The sequence below is a fragment of the Emydura macquarii genome, unplaced genomic scaffold (genome assembly GCF_026122565.2).
Source record: "Emydura macquarii macquarii isolate MOO-44397 ecotype Brisbane River unplaced genomic scaffold, CSIRO-AGI_Emac_v2 contig_1837, whole genome shotgun sequence".
NCBI classification, from domain to species: domain Eukaryota; kingdom Metazoa; phylum Chordata; order Testudines; family Chelidae; genus Emydura; species Emydura macquarii.
The window spans coordinates 14202-32210 of NW_027131974.1; the positions used below are offsets into that span (position 1 = coordinate 14202).

Below are 18009 nucleotides of genomic sequence, written 5' to 3' on the forward strand. Positions count from 1 at the left end.
CCCGCTCACGCTTCGGATCAGGGCTGAACCCCCAGATGGGAAGGGGGTGGTGTGGGGGATCAGTGATGTCGGGAAGGGGGTTAGTCCCACACACAGGGGAGGGTGTGTGTATCCCACCCGTGGGGTCTGTCTGCAGCGGCCATTTTACACGGAAAGCCCTAGCCATCTTAGTGCAGGTCCCAGGCCCTCACAGCCCCCTGCAAGGATCAGGCGATGCCCCCGGGGTGGGACCAGAGGCAGACAGCAAGGCGCATGAGTCATTTCAGCCCCTGAAGTCACCAGGCCCTTGTGCGAGGCCGTCCTGTCCCACCTCCGGCTGCAGGCCTGCTCCCTCCCACAGCCGTGACACAGCGTTTTCACGGCCCAGCCGCCTGCTGCTGCATGATTCGCATCAGGAAAGGAGTTCAATATATCATCACGGGAACGGCTCTGCTGCCGTAACTGCAGCCATCGCTCCCGCGGGGCTAGAGGCGGATGTGGGGGGCGACCCTAGGGAAGTGGGGTGTTTAGCCCCATCGCTAGTCCCACTGACTATCCCCCTGGCTCTGCAGCAGTGAAGAGCTGCCAAGGGCCAGGCAGAGCTGAACCCCATTTTTCCGGGTTGTTTACACTCCACTCAGTGATTGCACACCGCTGCTTTGTCCTAATATTTGGTTTTTAGGATCTTTTGTGGTTGGGCCCAGCTCTCCAGGCCCCTCACCGGCACCAAATCCCGTCTGGGTCGCCCCCAGGGCTGCTTATCCCCTTTGCCCAAGGTCAACACATCCTGGGCCCAGGTGAAACCAGCCCCCTCCCTTGTAACTGCACGGCCCCTTCCCCGGATCAGGGTGAGACCCAGATCCCAACGTGAGATAACGCCCGCCCCCTGGGAACCCCGCCACCAACCCTGAGCTAAGGGGACACCCTACTCGCCAGCCCCCATGGGCTCCCCAACTCCCAGTAATCCCCCTCCTGGGATCCCTCCCCACCCGCTTGTCCTGCCTGTCCCCAACCCAGGCTCTCCCTGCCCCATAGCAATTAGCAATCCCCTCCATGGTCCCTCAGCCCCCTTTGCCCCCCTGCCTGACCCCACCCCAGGCTCCCCCTGCCCCAGTGAGCCCCACCAACGCTCCCTCCCTGCCCCTCTCAAGACTGGCCCCTCCGCCCCGTTTAACTCAGCTATTAAGACATATGTTAATTTATGCTAATTGCCCCCTCCAAGTTGTTCAGTGCAGCACCGTGCACCCCCTACCTCCCCCTCCCTTATTCAGCCCCACACAATGGGGGTGCCTCCACTGCATTATCAGACCACGTGACCCCTCGATTAGCACGAGGCCCACCGCAGCCTTTCCGCGCCCGTCAATCACCACCATCCTCGGCCCTCATTGGCTCAGAGACCAGCACAGGGCGGGCACACGGTTGACTGACAGCTCCAAACCCCACGTGGCTCTCCCCCTCCCCCCAGCCCTTAAAGGGGCAAACAGCGAGCACTCACCGGATTGGCTGCCGGGCGGACGGGCAGGCCCCGGCCCGGGAACGGGGTGGCGGGGGCCATCTCCGCGGCCCCCGGCGGAGCCCGGCCGTAATCCCCGCGGCGCCGCGGGTGGGGGCCAAGCACATCCCGGGGCGGAGGGAGGGAGCCGCCACCGACGTCACCGCCGCGCTGATTGGCCGCCGCGCTCACGTGACGCGCCGACTCGCTCTCCTCGCCTGCCCCCGCCCTTCGGGGGACGCGGCCCCCGCTCGCTGCTGGAGAGTCGCTGGGGGGCGCGCGGCGGCCGGGCCCGAGAAGCGGGGCGCGAATGGGGGGGGGGCGGCCCAGCCCCCCCGGGCTCCTGCTTGGGTTAATGTCAGCATGGCGGCCGCACCAGGTGCCCACAGCGCATGTGCGGGCAGGGAGGGGCCCGCGGACCATGCGCACTGGGCTCCCGCGGCACAACCGGCTGCCTCTCCCCTCCCCCATCCCCGGGAAGGGCTGGGCGGGGCTGGGCGGGGCCGGCCGCGAGCGCGCTGCGGTGGGGGGAGGGGAGTGACAAAGAGGCGCGGACCGCGCTGCTCTCTGCAGGGTGCGGGGGTGGGGGGGACTGGGAGGGTGCAGTGTGCCTCCCGCACGTGACCTCTGCATTGTGGGCCGTTGCAAACACCGCGATGCAGCTGCTCTGCCCGGGGCAGGCAACGTGATGCGGGGGGGCGCGCTGCAAAGGGGGGGGGGGGCAGCCTCGTGTGTCGCTGCAAGGGCAGAGATGAGTAAGGCAGTGAGCAATGCGGCAGTAAATGCAAGTGAAATCCTGCAGTGCCTGTGACGGGAAACCTCTGCCGGGAGCGAGTGTGCAAAGAAATGGGGGAGCAGGCCCAGCTGGGGAATACGGGCGCGCAGGGTGTGTCACACGACAACACTAGCGGGATGCAAAAGAACTAAGCCCCTACTCCATCCACCACTGTCCAATAGTGCAGTGGGTGTGCAGTGCTCTGCGCTATCTGACTGAAAAGTGCAATGTGCGGGAGTGCGCTGCAAAATATCCGTTTGCTCACTAATCACTAGTGCAAAGCACAGACAGCACGAGGCCCTGGGAAATTGAGCAAATGCAGCGTGAGCTAATGCAAAGCAAAACATAACACAGCATGAAATGGTGGAAGGCAAAAGTAGAAGCCGTTTAAAATGGTTCTAGTCCTGCTGACAAATAAATACGTGATTTTATTCACACGAGTAACCAGGGCAAGGACTCTTGTGCTTAGAGTTAAACATAGGTCAGTGTTCGCAGCAGTGGGGTTTAAGCCCCTCAACATCAAGAGCCACAGGAACTCCAGCCAAAAGCCCCTGCTTAGCACAGCGGTGGCGGTGTAGCGCTGGGACCAAGGCTACTGAAGACTATGACAGGTTCAGGGCCTAATAATGCAATGGGAAACATACAGTCGTGCGGAATGAAATAATGCACTGTGAAATAATGCAATGCCGTTTGAGGCCATGTAAAGCAAAGTGAAACAAAACAAAACAATAGTCACTAATTCAATGCACCATGAAATGGTAAAATGTACCCCAGGAAATAAGTCCAGGCAATACAAGAGAAAACACATTTGTTGCCAATGCTCACCATGTTATTGCAAGTCTTGTGATATGTGGTGGTTTTCTTAAAGCCCCAGCTCCTGGAGTCATGTTGTTATGTAAGAATCTCAGCTTTCATTAAAAAAACCCCAAGTGTCTAGCTCTCTTGGTGTGGAGAAAGGTTCAAAATACAAATCTAAAAGAGAAATAAAAGATCTCAATACCTGCTATTTTAAAATGTCATTATTGTGAGTGGGGACTTGGCTGGGGAGGGGTGGGGGGCACTGACTCATGACTTTGGAAGACTTGTGCTTGGTGATGAGTGAATTTCATTTCCCACAATGCAACTGGGATTAATTATTCATGGACTCTCAGCCAGAAGGACCCACTGTGATCCTCTAGGAAAAGGCTGCCTCCTGTGTACTCGGGCCATAGGACTGCCGCCATTAATTCCTGGTTGAACTAGCGCAAATCTTTTAGAAAGACATCCTGTCTCGATCCAAAACCTTCCCAATGATGAAGAATTCACAACAGCCCTTGGGAAGTTTTCCCATGGGTAATTCCCCTCCGTTAAAAAATGTGCACCCTTCTTTCTAGTCTGAATTCGTCTGCCTTCAATCCCCAGCTACAGGTCTTGTTAGCTCTTTGCTAGATTGCAGAGTCCTGCATTTTATCAAGTTTTTGGTCCCCATGTAGGTACCTATCGACTGCGATCACGTCACCCCATCACCTTCTCTTTGTGACGCTAACTTGACGGTCACTTGGAGTCTAGCACTGTCTGGCAGGTTTTCCAAACCTTTAATCTTTCGTGTGGCTCTTCTCTGGATTTACCAACATCCGTCTGGAACTGAACACAAATAACAGCACCAGTGCCAAAAACAGAGCGACAATAACCCCCTGTCGCTGCTCAGGATTCCTGTCTAGACACCCAAGCTTGCATTAGCCCTTTTGGCCACCGTGTGGCACTGGGAGCTCATGTTCAGCTGCTTATTCACCATGACCCCCAAGCTTTTCTCAGAGTCCCTGCTTCCCAGGACACAGCCTCCCCTTCCCCGTAAATATGGCCTACATCCTTTGTCCCTAGAGGTGTAACGTTCTAGTTGGCCATATTAAAACACACATTTGCCTGTGCCCAGTTTATCAAGTGCCCTGGATCGCTCTGTAAAAACCACCCATTCAGTGACGAGGCTCCATTTTCTAGCTAGATCTAGTTGGTTTCAAACTTTTCTAGTTGGAAAAAAATTCCATTGAGTTTTTGGTTGTAAATTTGAATTGAAACTGAAACATGAATACACGATTCAACGCACAGAGCTGATAAACAGCTTGTACCCGGACAAGCAGAGCAGTCTGAACAGTATGAACAAAGAGGAGCTGCCTCCTGCCACTGCATTTGGTCCGACAGCGTCGGTGCGTTGCTTTCGGCCACGTTGGCCGATCTGATCATTTCACCTCCTGATTTAAAACAACACTCCATCATCATCAGTTCCAAGGCCGCTGTCACTGGTGTTTTATCACGTTTAGAACGCGGGCCGAGAGTTAGCGCCGAATGGTGAAAACATACGGCCCACCTTCACCCTCATGATCTCACCCCTCACTGCCCTATGAATTCGAGCGCCCCCGCCCCTGTGATTTCAATTCCTAGGGAAAACAGCAATCCCCAGTCTGCAGACCCCGGCTCTGCACGGCCATGGGTTTTGTTTTGCTGAGTGGACATCCCTGAAGAGATCTGCTCCGGTTCTAGGGGTGAATCCGGAGCAGGGCTCTGGCCTGGGCTGTAACACTGGAGTGAATCCGGAGCAGGCTGTAATACAGGAGTGAATCCGGAGCAGGGCTCTGGTCTGGGCTAAACAGAAGTCAGACCAGATGGGGTCCCTCCTGGCCTCGCCCCTCCCACGTCTCCCCTGCTCTTGGTATCCCGGCTGCCCATCAGTACCACCAGGCCCTCCGCTGGGAGCGTCTCCCCGGTAACAGGTGACGCGCGGTGGCAGGGCCCAGTCATTGGCCAGGAGGTGGCGGGGCGCTCTGGGATTGGCCAGCAGCAGGCCGGGGATGCCCCGGCGCCCCGGGATGGGAGCAGAGCGCAGCCGGGCAGGGATGGAGGCGCCCGGGTGCTGGGGGAAGGTGCTGGCCCTGGTGCTGCTGGGGGGGGCGGCAGCCGCAGCCAGGACAGAGGGTAGGAGCTGCCCTGACACGGGCGTCACAGACCGTGTGTGTGTGTGTGTGTGTGTGTGTGTGTGTGTGTGTGTGTGTGTGTGCGTGCGCGTGTATGTGTGTGTGTGTGTGTGCATGTACCATTGCATGGCCAGTGTGTGTGTGTGTGTGTGTGTACCATTGCACGGCCAGTGTGTGTGGGTGTGTGTGTGTGTGTACCATTGCACGGCAGTGCATGTTTGCATGGGGATTGTGTGCATTGCACACGGGGATTGTGTGTGTGCATATGGGAATTGTCTGCTTGTGTGCACCTACAGGGATTGTGTGTCCAAGAATGCTTGACTGTGTGTGCCCCTGGGGACTGTGTGTGTGTGTGTGTATGTGTGGGGGGTGTGAGTGTGTGTCAGGGGTTGTGTGTGTGTGGAACTGTGCATGCCTGGAGATTGTGTGTAAATAGGGTGTGTTATACTCTGTGTGCATGTGAGAGAGTGAGAGCTCCCCAGGAGTTAGCCATGTCTGCGTGTGTATGTGTGTGTGTAGGGAGGGTTGTGTGAGTGTGTGTCCTGTTGTACTGTGTGTGTGAGGGAGCTACCTGTGCTCTGTCAGTGTGTGTGCGTGGGCAGTGACGGTATGTACAGGGGGTGGGGTGTTTGTGTGTAGGGGGTGTTGTATCACGTGTGGGGGATTGTGTGTGCACAGTGATGGGATGTGTAGTAGTGTTATTCAGTGGAGCAGTGTGTGTGTCAGATGTGTTCATGGGTATTGCAGTGTGTGAGGGGTTGCAGTGTGTGTAACCATGTACATGGGAGTGTGATGTGGGGGGTAGATTTGTGTGTGTGTGTGTGATTGTACACTCGGGAGTGCAAAGTGTGGGCTTGGGGGTGGTTGTGTGTGATTGTGTAGGCATAGAGTGTTGGGGGCATGGTGTGTTTTGTCATTATGTGTACACACAGACTTTGTGTGTATATAGGGTATTTAATGTAGGCAGAGGGGAATTGCGTGTGCATGGGGATTGTGTAGGGGAGGTTGTGGCTGTGTACAGGGTGAGTGTGTGTATGGGAAGAGTGTGTTTACATCCGGGTTGTAATGTATACTGTGTGTGAGGGATAGTGTCACTGTGGATGTGTGTATGGGAACACTGTGTGGTGGGGGGCTGGGTGTGACTGGCGACGGTGTGTGTCAGTGACTGTCGTGTGGGTGTGAACGGACAATGTGTGTAAGGAATGTGGATGTGCCTCTGTGTGTGTGTGTGTGTGACTGTGTGTGTATATGCTGGTCGTGTGAGTAGAGTGTGTGTGTGCATGAGGAGTGTGTGTGAAATTGTGTGTGCCCAGAAAATGGGGGGTGGCTGTGTGCGCATGTGTGACTGTATGTGTGCAGGGGGTGTGTGTGTGCAGGGAGAGGTGGGGGGTTGTGTGTGCAGCATGTGCATGTGCAGGATGCGTGTTGTGTGTACAGGGGTGCGTGTGGGGATTGTGTGTGCGTGAGGTGTGCGTGTGCAGAGGGTGTGTGTGCAGGGAGAGGTGGGATTGTGTGTGCAGGGGTGTGTGCAGGGGGTGTGTATTCAGGGTGCGTGTGCATCCCTCGCTGACGCGGGTCAGTCTCTCTCTCTCTCCCCCAGAACCCCCGGCCCACCTGCTGTCCCAGGTGCTGTTCTGCGAGCCGGACCGCCCCTTGCTGGGCCTGGCCGACACCTTCCGCGGGGACCAGCTCTTCTGGTTCGACTTCCCGGGCGCGCGCTGGGAGCCCCGGCTGCCCGACTTCCAGCCCTGGCTGGGCGCCCAGGAGAGCGTGGGGCAGATCCGCAATGACTCCCAGCTGTGCCAGCACCTGCGCCAGATACTCAGCAAGATGTGTGAGGGCGTCCTGCCTGAGGCCAAAAGGTACCGGCCCCCGGCGCCCGCGGCCCCCAGCGCCAGGGATCACTGATACTGCCCCTCCCCTGGCCCCCGGGGCCCCCAGCGCCAGGGATCACTGATACTGCCCTTCCCGCAGCCCCCCAGCACCAGGGATCACTGATACTCTCCTCCCCGGGGCTCCCCGGCGCCAGGGATCACTGATACTGCCCCTCCCCGGGGCCCCCCAGCGCCAGGGATCACTCACTGATACTGCCCCTCCCCAGGGCCCCCCGGCACCAGGGATCACTGATACTGCCCCTCCCCGGACCCCACAGCACCCCCTGCACAGGTGCCTGTACCCCTTCCTGTGGTATCCTGGCCCCCCAGCCTCCCTCCCCAGGCCCCCCAGCACTTGCGGCCTCCCAGTGCCCCAGCCCCCTCTCTCTTGCGGCCCCCACCCCACATACCCCCCCCGTGCTCCATCCCCCATGGTCGCTGAGCCCCCCTTCCCCGCAGACCCCCCCCTCACTGTCTCTCCTCCCCCCGCAGGCACCCCCATGGCCAACGTGTTCACGGCCCAGCCCCTGGAGCTGGGGGAACCCAACACCCTCATCTGCCAGGTGGGCAACCTCTTCCCGGCCTCGGTGTCCGTGTCCGGGCAGCACCCCGGGGAGCCGGTGAGCCAGGGCGTCAGCACCACCAGCCACGACCCCACCGCCGACCTGGGCTTCCTGCTCTTCTCCTACCTGCAGTTCACCCCGCAGGAGGGGGACGTCTACACCTGCACCGTCACGCGGCCCGGGGACAGCTTCTCCACCGTGGCCTACTGGGGTGAGAAGCCCCCCCGGACCTGATGCCAGCCCCTCCAACCTGGATTCCCTTTATACCCAATTCCCCCCGCCCCCCTCCCCATACCACCTGCCCCGCTGCCGGGAGCCCCCTGACCTCCTCACAGCCCTGGCCTCACCCTGTATTTTCTCCCCCACCCGCCATGTCTCTAGTGCCCCAGAACCCGGTCCCGTCGGAGCTGCTGGAGACCGTGCTGTGCGGCCTGGCCATCGCCCTGGGCGTCTTCTTCATGGCCACGGGGACCGTCCTGCTCATCAAAGCCCGCCGGCCCATGACCACAGGTATGCCCGGCTCCTGGGTGCTGTCTTAGCTGGAGATGGGGGGGGGGGTCCTGTGAGATGGCGAGCGGAGGAGGGGTTGGGAGCCAGGACTCCTGAGTTCTCTCCCTGGCTCTGGGAGGGGTGGGAGAGTCTAGTGGGATAGCACAGGGGGGCTGACAGCCAGGACTCCTGGGTTCTCTTGCTGGCTCTGGGAGGGATGGGAGGGTCTGGTGGGTGAGAGCAGGGGGGCTGACAGCCAGGACTCCTGGGTTCTCTCGCTGGCTGTAGGAGGGGAGTGGGGTCTGGTGGGTGAGAGCAGGGGGGCTGGGAGCCAGGATTCTGGCTTCTGTCCCAGCCACTGAATCTCCTTTTTCTGTGTTTTCAACCCCAGAGTGAACCCCGAGTGGCTGGAAACGCCTAAAGCACTAGGAGGAGATGCCCCACGTTCCCTGAGCCTCTCCCCCATTCCAGCCCCCCACCGCCCTTGGGAACCGTGGGAAAGGCAGCTCCTGGACCAGCCGCAATCAGTTGGGAGCTGAGACCGGACGCACTCACCACACACGACACATCCGTGGGAACCCGGCGTTGTGCTGCAGTGACAGCATCTCCATTGGGGGGGGAGCAGCGCTCTGCCCCCTACAGAACACCAGCAGTGCTGCGTGCCCAGGAGCAGACTCCGACCCCCAGCCCGTGTGAGGGGTCGCCCCTGCTCAGTATCGGTGCCTTATCCTGCCTCCTGCCAATAAAGGCCTATTTTCTGGAGCTGTCCTGCCTGTCTCCTCTGTCCCCCCCCCCCATGCCCCACATCCCCAGCGGGGTCCCTGCAGGACAGGAGGGGGGTGAGAGGGGAGCTCGCACGCTGTGGCCAGTCCAGCCCTCAGCCAAGGCTGCTGGCAAAGGGGCCGGTCACTGCCCATGCCGGGGGCACCTGCCCCGCTAGGATCTGGGCTGAGACCCAACAAATTCATTACATGGATCAGAACCCCATTCCCCATCCCCTGAGCCAGCCAGTGCCCCCAACCCTGGGGCTGGATCGGGACCAGCGCCCCTGGCAGGGCGAGGCCCCATGTCCCGTTCCCTGCCTCCCCTGAGCCGGCCAGACCCTTCTGGCTAATCAATCCTGCGTCTCCGTCAGCGAGGAAGTGAAAGTGTCTCCAGCCCTGTCACTTCCTCCGCCCTTGAGCCCAGCTGGTTTCAGGTCCCCTTGCAGCCGGGACAGGCGCGGGGAGATCCTAGGGCCAGGCCCAGCCAGAGGCCTGTGAAGTGCCGGGCTCCACTTCCCCATGGCGTGGGGGCGGGCTAGGGGAGATGTGTGTGGGGGGTGTTGCAATGCAGCCGACACCGGGCCAAGGGGAAGCTGGGCCCAGAATAGGGGAAGCAGCAGAAAGGGGTTTCAGCCACGCCTGGCCAGTCTGGCCCGCGGGGGAAGTGAAATCCCCAGGTTGGGAGACACGGGGGGGGGGGGGACCCCTGTCCTGGCTACGGCAGCCTCCCCCCCCCAGCTGCCCCCACCTCTACCAGGATCCCCACCCCCTCAGCTACCCCCTCTGCCAGATCCCCTCCCCCAGCCTATCCAGAACCCCCCCCCCGCCAGGATCCACCCCGCCGCCCCCGTCACAGCTTCCCACCCCCATAGCCAAGCCCTCAGCCACACGTCTGGCACCGTGCCCCATGGCCGCGCCGTGCCTCAGTTTCCCCACCTGGAATGCGGGGCGTGGGGTATCACTCTGCAGAGCCCACATTTCACGGAGGCCTGGGAGATCAGCCCAGCACAGAGCGCGGCCCGCCCCGAGGCTGCGGTGATAGGCGGCGGCTGGGCGCAGGACACACATCTCTCGCTCAGCCTCCGGGCTCAGCCCTCTCCACCCAGCGACTGATGACGCAGGCAGCGGCGCCGGCTGCCATTGGCTCCAGTGCGGCCGGGGCGGGGAGGGGGGTCCACCAGGCGCGGGGCTCGGGACACCGGGACCCTGCCTGCGGAGCCCGGGAGCCAGGGAGAGAGCTGCACCCCCAGATCCAGGGATCCAGAGAGAGCTGCACCCCCAGATCCAGGATCCCAGAGAATCCCTGCTCCCGGGACCCAGGGGATCCTGCAACAGACCCAGGGATCCAGAGATCCCCCTGCAGAGCCCAGGGATCCCAGCGAGAGATCTGCTGCAACAGCCCCAGGGATCCCAGAGAGAACTCTGCTCCCGGGACGCAGGGATCCACTCACAGACTCAGGGATCCCAGCGAGGGAGAGATCTCCTGCAACAGCCCCTGAGATCCCAGGGCCCCCATCACGCCAGGGATCCCCATTACCGGATCACCCCGAAGCGCCTGGGATCCCGAGCAGAGCAATCCGCAGCCCAGCATCCACAGCGACCTTCTCCCGGAGCACCTGGGATCCGGTGTATCTCCCCCCGCCCCCCGTGGAGCCGGGATCCCACAGCAGAGCCAGCGGAGGGTAGGATCCCAAGCGATCGTCCAGCCGGATCCCCGGGGCGGGCGGCCCCCAGCACAGCCCCGGAGCTGGAAAGTTGGCTTAGGAAGCTGAGACCCAGCGAGCTGAGACCTGCCCTCCGGCACCGAGCCGGGGATCCCGGGAAGCGCAGAACTACCCTGGACCGAGAGGGGCCGCCATGAAGCGGGTGCTGTGGCTGCTGTCCCTGGCTCTGAGCCACCACGCAGCAGGTGAGGGCCCCCGTCAGTCACACGGGCCTTGGGGGAGCCATAGGTCTCTGCCCCCTTCAACACCTCCCTGGGTTCCCTGCTTCAGGGACCAGCCTCGATGGGTCTGACCACCACGTTCCCAAGCGCTGCACCCCAGGGGTCAGCACCATGCTGGAAATGTCAGGGTAGGCTTAACCCCCATGAATAATCCTTAGCGGGCAGCGTTTGTGTGTGGATGGGCTGTAACCCTCGTCTGTATCTCTAGCGGGCTGTGTCTGTGTGTGGGTGGGGGTCTAACCCTCAGCCTATAACCCTGGGCGAGGGGGTTGTATCTGTATGTGGATGGGGGTATGCCCCCAGTATCTAACCTTGGGGGGCTGTGTCTGTGTGTTGATGGGGGTCTAACCCCAGCCTATAACCTGGGGGGCTGTGTCTGTGTGTGTGGATGGGGGTTTAACCCCAGCCTATAACCTAGGGGGCTATGGCTGTGTGTGGACAGGGGTATAATCCCAGTTTATAACCCTGAGGGCTGTGGCTGTGTCTGGATGGGGTTTAACCCCATTATTCCCAGCACATACGCCCAAAGCAGGGCTCCGCAGTCACAGAGGAACCACCTGGTTGGGGTTTAACCCCCACATTCCTGGTCTACACCCCTGGGGCCTGGCCTAGTGTGGAACCAGGTCCCATTTGTCCCCATCACGCCGACGTCCTGCCCTCCCTGAGCCCTCCGTCACCCCACTCCTGCCCCCCGATGGCCACTGTCCCACCCTCCCTGTCCCCATATTCCCGGCCCCCCATGTCCCGCCCGCCCCGCCCCTGCCCCGAGTCCCCTCCTGACGCCCCGCTACCCGCAGGCGGGTTCCTGATGCACCTGGCCAGCGAGTGCCCCCTGGCGGCCAGCGGCTCCGTGCTCTGGTTCGGCTTCTCCTTGGTCTTCAACAAGAACCCGTTGGTGTGTTACAACGAGCAGGACCGGCTCTTCGAGGCCTGCGACATGGGCCTGCTCAACAAGGTGGCCCAGAACATGACCACCTTCCTCAACCGGGACCCCGGCTGGCTCCAGCGCATGGCGGGGGGCGCCAGGCCTGCCAGAGCCAGGGCCAGCGGCTGTGGGGCCAGACGCGCAAAGGATGAGTGAGTGGGGGGCTGCGGGGCCCCTGGCACCGGGCTGGGCTAGGGGAGAGCAGGCTGGGGGGCCCATAGGTCAGATGGGGGGTATACCAGGCTGGGAGGGGCCATGGGGCTGATGGGGGGCAGGATCTTGGGTTGGGAAGGGCTGTGGGGTTGATGGGGGGATACGGGGCTGGGAGGGGCCGTGGGGCTGATGGGGGGGATACGGGGCTGGGGGGCCTGTGGGTCTGTTCCCAGTGGGGGGGGCAGGTGGGGGTACCAGGAACGGTCCATACACTGACCCCCTGCCCCCCCCCGCCGGCAGCGCGCCCTCACGTCCGCATCGTCTCCACCGCCCTGGCGAACCCCGCGGGCGCCGTGCGTCTGACCTGCCACGTCTGGGGCTTCTACCCGGCGGCCGTGCGGGTCAGCTGGTGGCACGACGGGCGCCTCGTGGACCCCCGGCAGGACAACCTGACGGCGGCGCTGGCCAATGGCGACTGGACCTACCAGACCCACGTCACCCTGCTCATCACCCCCCAGCCCGGGGACACCTACGCCTGCCGCGTGCAGCACCCCAGCCTGCCCCAGGACTACCTGGAGGGGTGGGCGTGAGTCCGGGCGGGCCAGGGAACCGGGGGGAGGGGAGGAGCTCATGCAGTGGCAGTTCAGGGTGGTTGGGGGGCAGCAGGAGGGGGTGCAGGGGAGGAGAAGGGGTGCTGGGGGTCAGTGGTCTGGGGCAGGGATCTGGGGGTGAGGGCCTGGGGTGAAGGGGATCTGGGGGATGGGGTGTCTGGGTAGGGCTCCGGCTGCAGGTGCAGGGGGACTGTGGGGGGCTCCCCAGTCCAGCCCCTTTAACTCCCCTCTGATGCCCCCCCAGGGCCCGGCCTGTCCCCAGGGCTGACGGTCAAGGTCAGCGTGGCCGTGGTGGTGCTGAGCCTGGGCCTGATCTTCCTCATCACCGGCATGGTCTACTGGTACCGCGCGCCCGCCCCGGGTAGGAGTGGGGGGCCTGGCATGGGGGCGGGGGCCACATGTCCCTCGATCCTAGGGTCCCGAGCCCCCCCAACCCAATCCCCCAATGTGGGGGATGTCCCCAGGGTTCCTGAAAGAGATGGGCACCCAGGGACAACGTGAGGTGCGCGTCCCGGGAGCCAGGTGTGTGTGTGTGTGTTGTGTGTGTGTGTGAGGTGCCTACCTAGCGCCCCTGCTGGCTGGGCAGGGGTACGTGCGGGGGGCAGGGTACGTGCGGGGGCAGGGTACGTGCGGGGGTACGTGCGGGGGCAGGGTCCCCTCTGACTAACTGTTTCCTTCCCCTTTCCAGGTTATTCTCCCCTCCTAGGGCACAACTATCCCGGGAGGTAACAGCTGTCTGTCTGGCTGTGTGTCCTGTCCCACATCCCCCTCCATCCCGCCCCCACACCCTCCCGCTGTCCCTTCATCCGTCTGTCCCCTCATGGACCCCCTCCCTCCGTCCATCCCTCCATCCGCCTCTCCCGCTGTCTCTGTCTCTCCATCCGTCCGTCCGCCGCTCCGCCACGTCTGTCTCTCTCTCTCTGTCCGGTCCGGCTCACTCACGCCCCCCTCGCTGTGTTTACCCTGCAGGCAGCACCTAACGCCCCTGGGCACCGCGACCCGCCGCGCCAATCCTCCCCGCCCCGTGGAGGACCCTGAGCATCCTCACCGTCACCCACAGCTTCGCCGCCCCACCCCCGAGTCGGGATCCGTGTGACCGAGGGCGTGGCTCAGGACCAGCTGGGCACCCCAGCGAGGACGGCTCGGACCAGATCCCCCCCATGGAGCCCGTATGGACCAGCACCTCCCCCACTGCTGTATATCCTGGGGCCTATACACGGCTATAGAGCCCTCCCCTTCCCCAGCTCAGAGTCCCTGATCACGTAGGACAAAATAACGACACAATGGCCTGATAACTGACCTCAAGTCCCACCCCAAATCAGCCTGTCTAGTCTGTATAGACCAGCGGGCCAATACAGAGATATAATGACCTGAATACAGGCCCCTTCCCCCGTTCTCAACATCTCCCCGACTCAGAGCCTGAGTCTATGCAGCCCCTCCCAACCACGCGCACACACACGCCTTGCACACCTGGCTGTGTATGCTGTGGCCCATAGATGGAGATACAGACCAGATTACAGACCCCCACATCCCTACCCCCCGACTCAGAGTCCCTGAGCCCCCCAGGACTGCCCCCCGCTGTGTATACGAGGGCCCATAAAGTGATAGAGGACCCCCAGTATAGCCCCCCACCCCCACAGACACTGCCCCCTCCATCCTCTACAGACCAGCGATCAATACAGGGATATAATAACCTGATCCGACCCCTGCCCTCGCCTGCTCCCTCAGCACAGGGGGTGGGCCTGATTCCCCACGACTTCTAGCCCTCCCCCCGTACAATCCCACTCACCCCACCAGGGGTCACCCAAGACCAGGATACCCACCTGAGACATCACATGATCCCCATTACACCCCCCCGCCCCCCCCGCCAAGCCTGGGGCCCCCCCCCCCCCCCCGGCAGGCAGAAAATTCTCACACCCTCCCCTTAGCCCCCCACCCCCAGCCTGGCAGCAGATCTCCTGTCAGGGGAGCGGGTGCCCGATCGGGGGGGGGGGGCCGAGCACGTGTGGGGTGCATGGACAGGATGGCTGGTGTGATCTGTAAACCCCCCCCACTGAATAAAGATCCTCGCTGGTGCAGTACGGACGGCTCTGTGGGCAGCTGCCATGCCCCCCACACGGGGGGGGGGGGGGAATTTGGAGAGGGGGCTAGGAATGTAGCACTAGATCCCCCGCCCCCAGATATCGAACCCAGGAGTCCTGGCTCCCTGCCCCACCCCTGCTCTGACCCACTAGACCCCCATGCCCGAGTCGGGGAGAGAACCCAGGAGTCCGGGCTCTCAGCTCCCCCCAGCCCCAGTAAGGAGCGTGTGTTTGCAGCCCCTCCCTGCACGCTCTGGCTGTGGGGCTCCAGGTGGCGTGGCCACTAGCGAAGAGTTTCTCAAGGACCAGTCCCCGGCCTGGCCCCTGTCCCCGAGATCTCCCTGGCACAGCCAGTCCAAGCCGGTCCCTGGTACCGCCAAGGCTAAGACACGCTGCCAGCGCCCCCGGTAAGATCCCCTGCCCCGGGCCGGCCTCCTGGCGGTGTGAACGGGGTGTTTGCATTTTCCCGCTGGGGCGGCCCTGCAGCGACGTCACCCCAAAAATCCAGGACTCCGAAGAGCTTCAGTCCCCAGCAGCTTTATCGGACAAAACCCGGGCGCCGTAGGCCCGCTCTGAGCTGGGGTGCCCCCCCGCGGCGCGGGTCCCAGCTGGCGCGGGTACAGGTGGGGACGCCGCTACGTGGGTACGTGACCACCGCCGCCAGGACCGTGCAGCCCCCATCGCTGGCGAGATCCTGCTTTGCCAACACAGGCCCTGCTGCGTAAACCAGCATCACGCCCCAACGAGGAGCCCCAGCTTGTACGTCGCCCTCGTCCCTTTGCAAAGGAGGGCAGCTCATCCCCCATGGCACAGATGGGGAAACTGAGGCACGGGACAGGGATGCGGCTGGCCCAAGGTGACCCTGCTGGCCAAGCTGGGAATAGCACCCGGCTGTCCTGAGTGCCAGTTCAGTGCACTATCCCCTTGTCGCCGGCACCTAGCGCTTCCCAGGTGCCAGCTGGGGTGCTGGTGAGGCCAAGAGCTCGCTGAGCATCACGCTGGGCTGCGAGGAATACAAGTCCCCATGCTCCAGGGCATAAGTAGGTGGCTACTTGATGGGGGAGGGGGTTAGTGCCCCTGGGGATGGGTCGGCCCATTTATTATGATTAACAATGCCTCTGCCCCTCATGCAGCTGGCGCTGACTGTGGTGGCGCCCAGAGACTGGGCTAGATGGGTCCCCCGCAGTGAGGCAATCCCTTGAGTCCCGCCTTTATTGACTCTTTAGGCTCTCACCTGGCTCTGGTGACGCTGGTGGGCAGAGGGCAGGCGCGCTGACGAGCTCTCCATGCTGACGAGCTCTCCCGACCAGCGGAGGCATCCGCCCCAGATTGTAACATCCGGCAGCAGAGCGGGGGCCCCTGTACCTCGCCGTGGAGGCAGGCGCCGGTCACCGCTGTCCGTGCCTGGCTGGACGAGTGGCTAGAGCTCAGCCCCACCCTGGGCGAGGGGCAGAGTGGAGCAGGGCACCTCTCTTTGCCTGCGGGGCCAAGCCCCCTGTCCGGAGAGAGGCTGCGGCAGCGGTACCAGCAGGTGCGACGGTTCCCCCGTCACCGTCAGCAAAGCCCATGGACGTTCACAGCCCTGCTCCCCTAGAACCATGCCCCTGTTGACCAGCAGAGGGAGTCGTGTGACTTACGCTGGGAGACACCCGCCCCCCCCCCCGGTTCCCCAGGGCCTGTGGAACTCCCTGCCCCATGAAGTGAGACCAAGCGCTAACCTCACTGTGTTCACACCCTGCTGCCTCGCCCGGCGTCTCTGGGGCCAGTTCTTCACTCTCACACATGTACAGACGCCCAGGCCCACACCAAGCTTCAGTTCTTACATGCCTGGGAGGTGCCTGGATACTACAGTGATGGCCACAGAAGGATCTAGATTGATACAGAAACGCCCAGGAGAGAAGCGGAGGTGAAGCCCTGGCTGGAGAAGGCTCCTGCGACCGGGGACTTAGAACCAACACGCTGCAGGCGAGAACACAAACCCGCAATGCAGGAGCCGGGGCCCCAACTCCCAGAGGAGGAAATTGCTGTGACGATTGTCCCTGAGAGCAGGGGGGAGTCAGGGGACAGCAGCTGGGCAGGGTCTGTCTGCGCTCAGACCCCGGGGTTCTGCCCCTGAGCCAGAATCTTCCCCAGTTGCTGCTGTGGAGAGAAGAAAGTCCCAGCTCGACGTCTCCCTGGCCAGCGAGGCGGCTGGTCTGTGCCTGACCAGCTGGGGTGGGGAGAGAGACGACCTGTGCTGGGAAGTCACCTGCCCCCGGCTGGCAACGGACACGGGGATCGAACCCCAAATGCAGCCTGTCACCCTGGCCTGGTGGGGGCGGGGGAGGGGGAGGGTTGTGTGTGCCCCTGACGGCTCTGGCTTTTCCTCACACTCCGGCAGCTCCCGGACGGCTGGTCCAGCCAGTAACGTGCCGTTGGAGTGATGTGGGGAACTCATGCAGCCCAGCGCGACTCCCTGGGGGAGGGGAATCGCTGCCCACAACCAGTCAGTGCTGGGTCCCTTCTCCCCTCATGGGGACCCTCCCCCCCGTTACACTTATAAAATAAACAGCAGGATCTTATTCAGGGGATAAGGCAGTATGCCGCGTTCATTATGAATACAAAAAAAGAAAAAACATTTTAAAAAGCAATTGCCTCACTCACTCACTCACTCACACACACACTCACACACACACACACACACACACACACACACACACACACACACACACACACACACACACACACACACACACACAGTTCTGCAGGAGGGGTATAATTACCAGTCCCTGCGTTGCCCGAGCTGAAATCACTGGCCAGGTGATTCAGACACGAGGGTGGAGCCGGGCTCTGTCGGTCGTGACACGATGCTCCTTGGGGTTTTGCAGAATGAGCCCAAAGTCTAGATTTCTTCACCCCATTTTTATACTTATCCATCCCCAGTTGGGTCTATGGATCCTGCCTCCTAGTTTGATGTAATCATCAATGACGTTTGGTATCGCACGTGTGACAGCGTTCTCATCATCCCTTCACTCCTGTTTCACACTTTGTTCCTGTCCGTGGGTGTTAATCCCCTGTTTTCCGGGGTTATCTTGATCTTCGGCCATCTGGGTTGTAAAAGTTCTTTAAACAAGAGCATCTTCTCTCCCTCCTGCCCTTGAAGGTTGAGAACTATTATCTCAGCAATTACTTCGCTGACTCAAACTGCATTCACTCCTGATTCCTACTTTCTAAAAATCATTACCTGCGTATCCCATTACATTGGCACCCCATTGTATACTCACTAACATCATAAAATCCTTACACCAATTCTATAAGACAAGAAATCTCACTTGCCTTCTCGTTGCCCCATGATTCACAAAGCAGCCACATTCCTGACACGCGCTGGGCACTTTCCTCCCCTTGTAAATCGTCACAAGTGGGTGTTCCCA

At 61.7% G+C, this 18009-nt stretch overlaps 1 protein-coding gene and 1 pseudogene across 1 annotated transcript; both read left to right on the forward strand.

Moving 5' to 3' along the window:
* The first annotated feature begins 5116 nt into the window (after nt 1-5116).
* Nucleotides 5117-8732, forward strand: LOC137159302 (class II histocompatibility antigen, M alpha chain-like). Its single transcript, XM_067557459.1, has 5 exons — nt 5117-5195; nt 6795-7053; nt 7559-7842; nt 8013-8141; nt 8512-8732. The coding sequence occupies exons 1-5, from the start codon at nt 5117-5119 to the stop codon at nt 8514-8516; spliced, it is 756 nt and encodes a 251-aa protein (XP_067413560.1). The 3' UTR covers nt 8517-8732.
* A 2009-nt stretch (nt 8733-10741) lies between these two features.
* LOC137159303 (HLA class II histocompatibility antigen, DM beta chain-like) lies at nt 10742-13614 on the forward strand (annotated as a pseudogene).
* The last annotated feature ends 4395 nt before the right edge of the window (nt 13615-18009 follow it).

What these genes read in the sequence shown, in the direction of transcription:
- LOC137159302 (XM_067557459.1), top strand. Translation starts at nt 5,117, where the DNA reads ATGGAGGCGCCCGGGTGCTGGGGGAAGGTGCTGGCCCTGGTGCTGCTG. An exon ending in AGCCGCAGCCAGGACAGAGG is followed by an intron (nt 5,196 to 6,794) that starts GTAGGAGCTGCC and finishes TCTCTCCCCCAG; the next exon opens with AACCCCCGGCCCACCTGCTG. An exon ending in CTCCACCGTGGCCTACTGGG is followed by an intron (nt 7,843 to 8,012) that starts GTGAGAAGCCCC and finishes CCATGTCTCTAG; the next exon opens with TGCCCCAGAACCCGGTCCCG.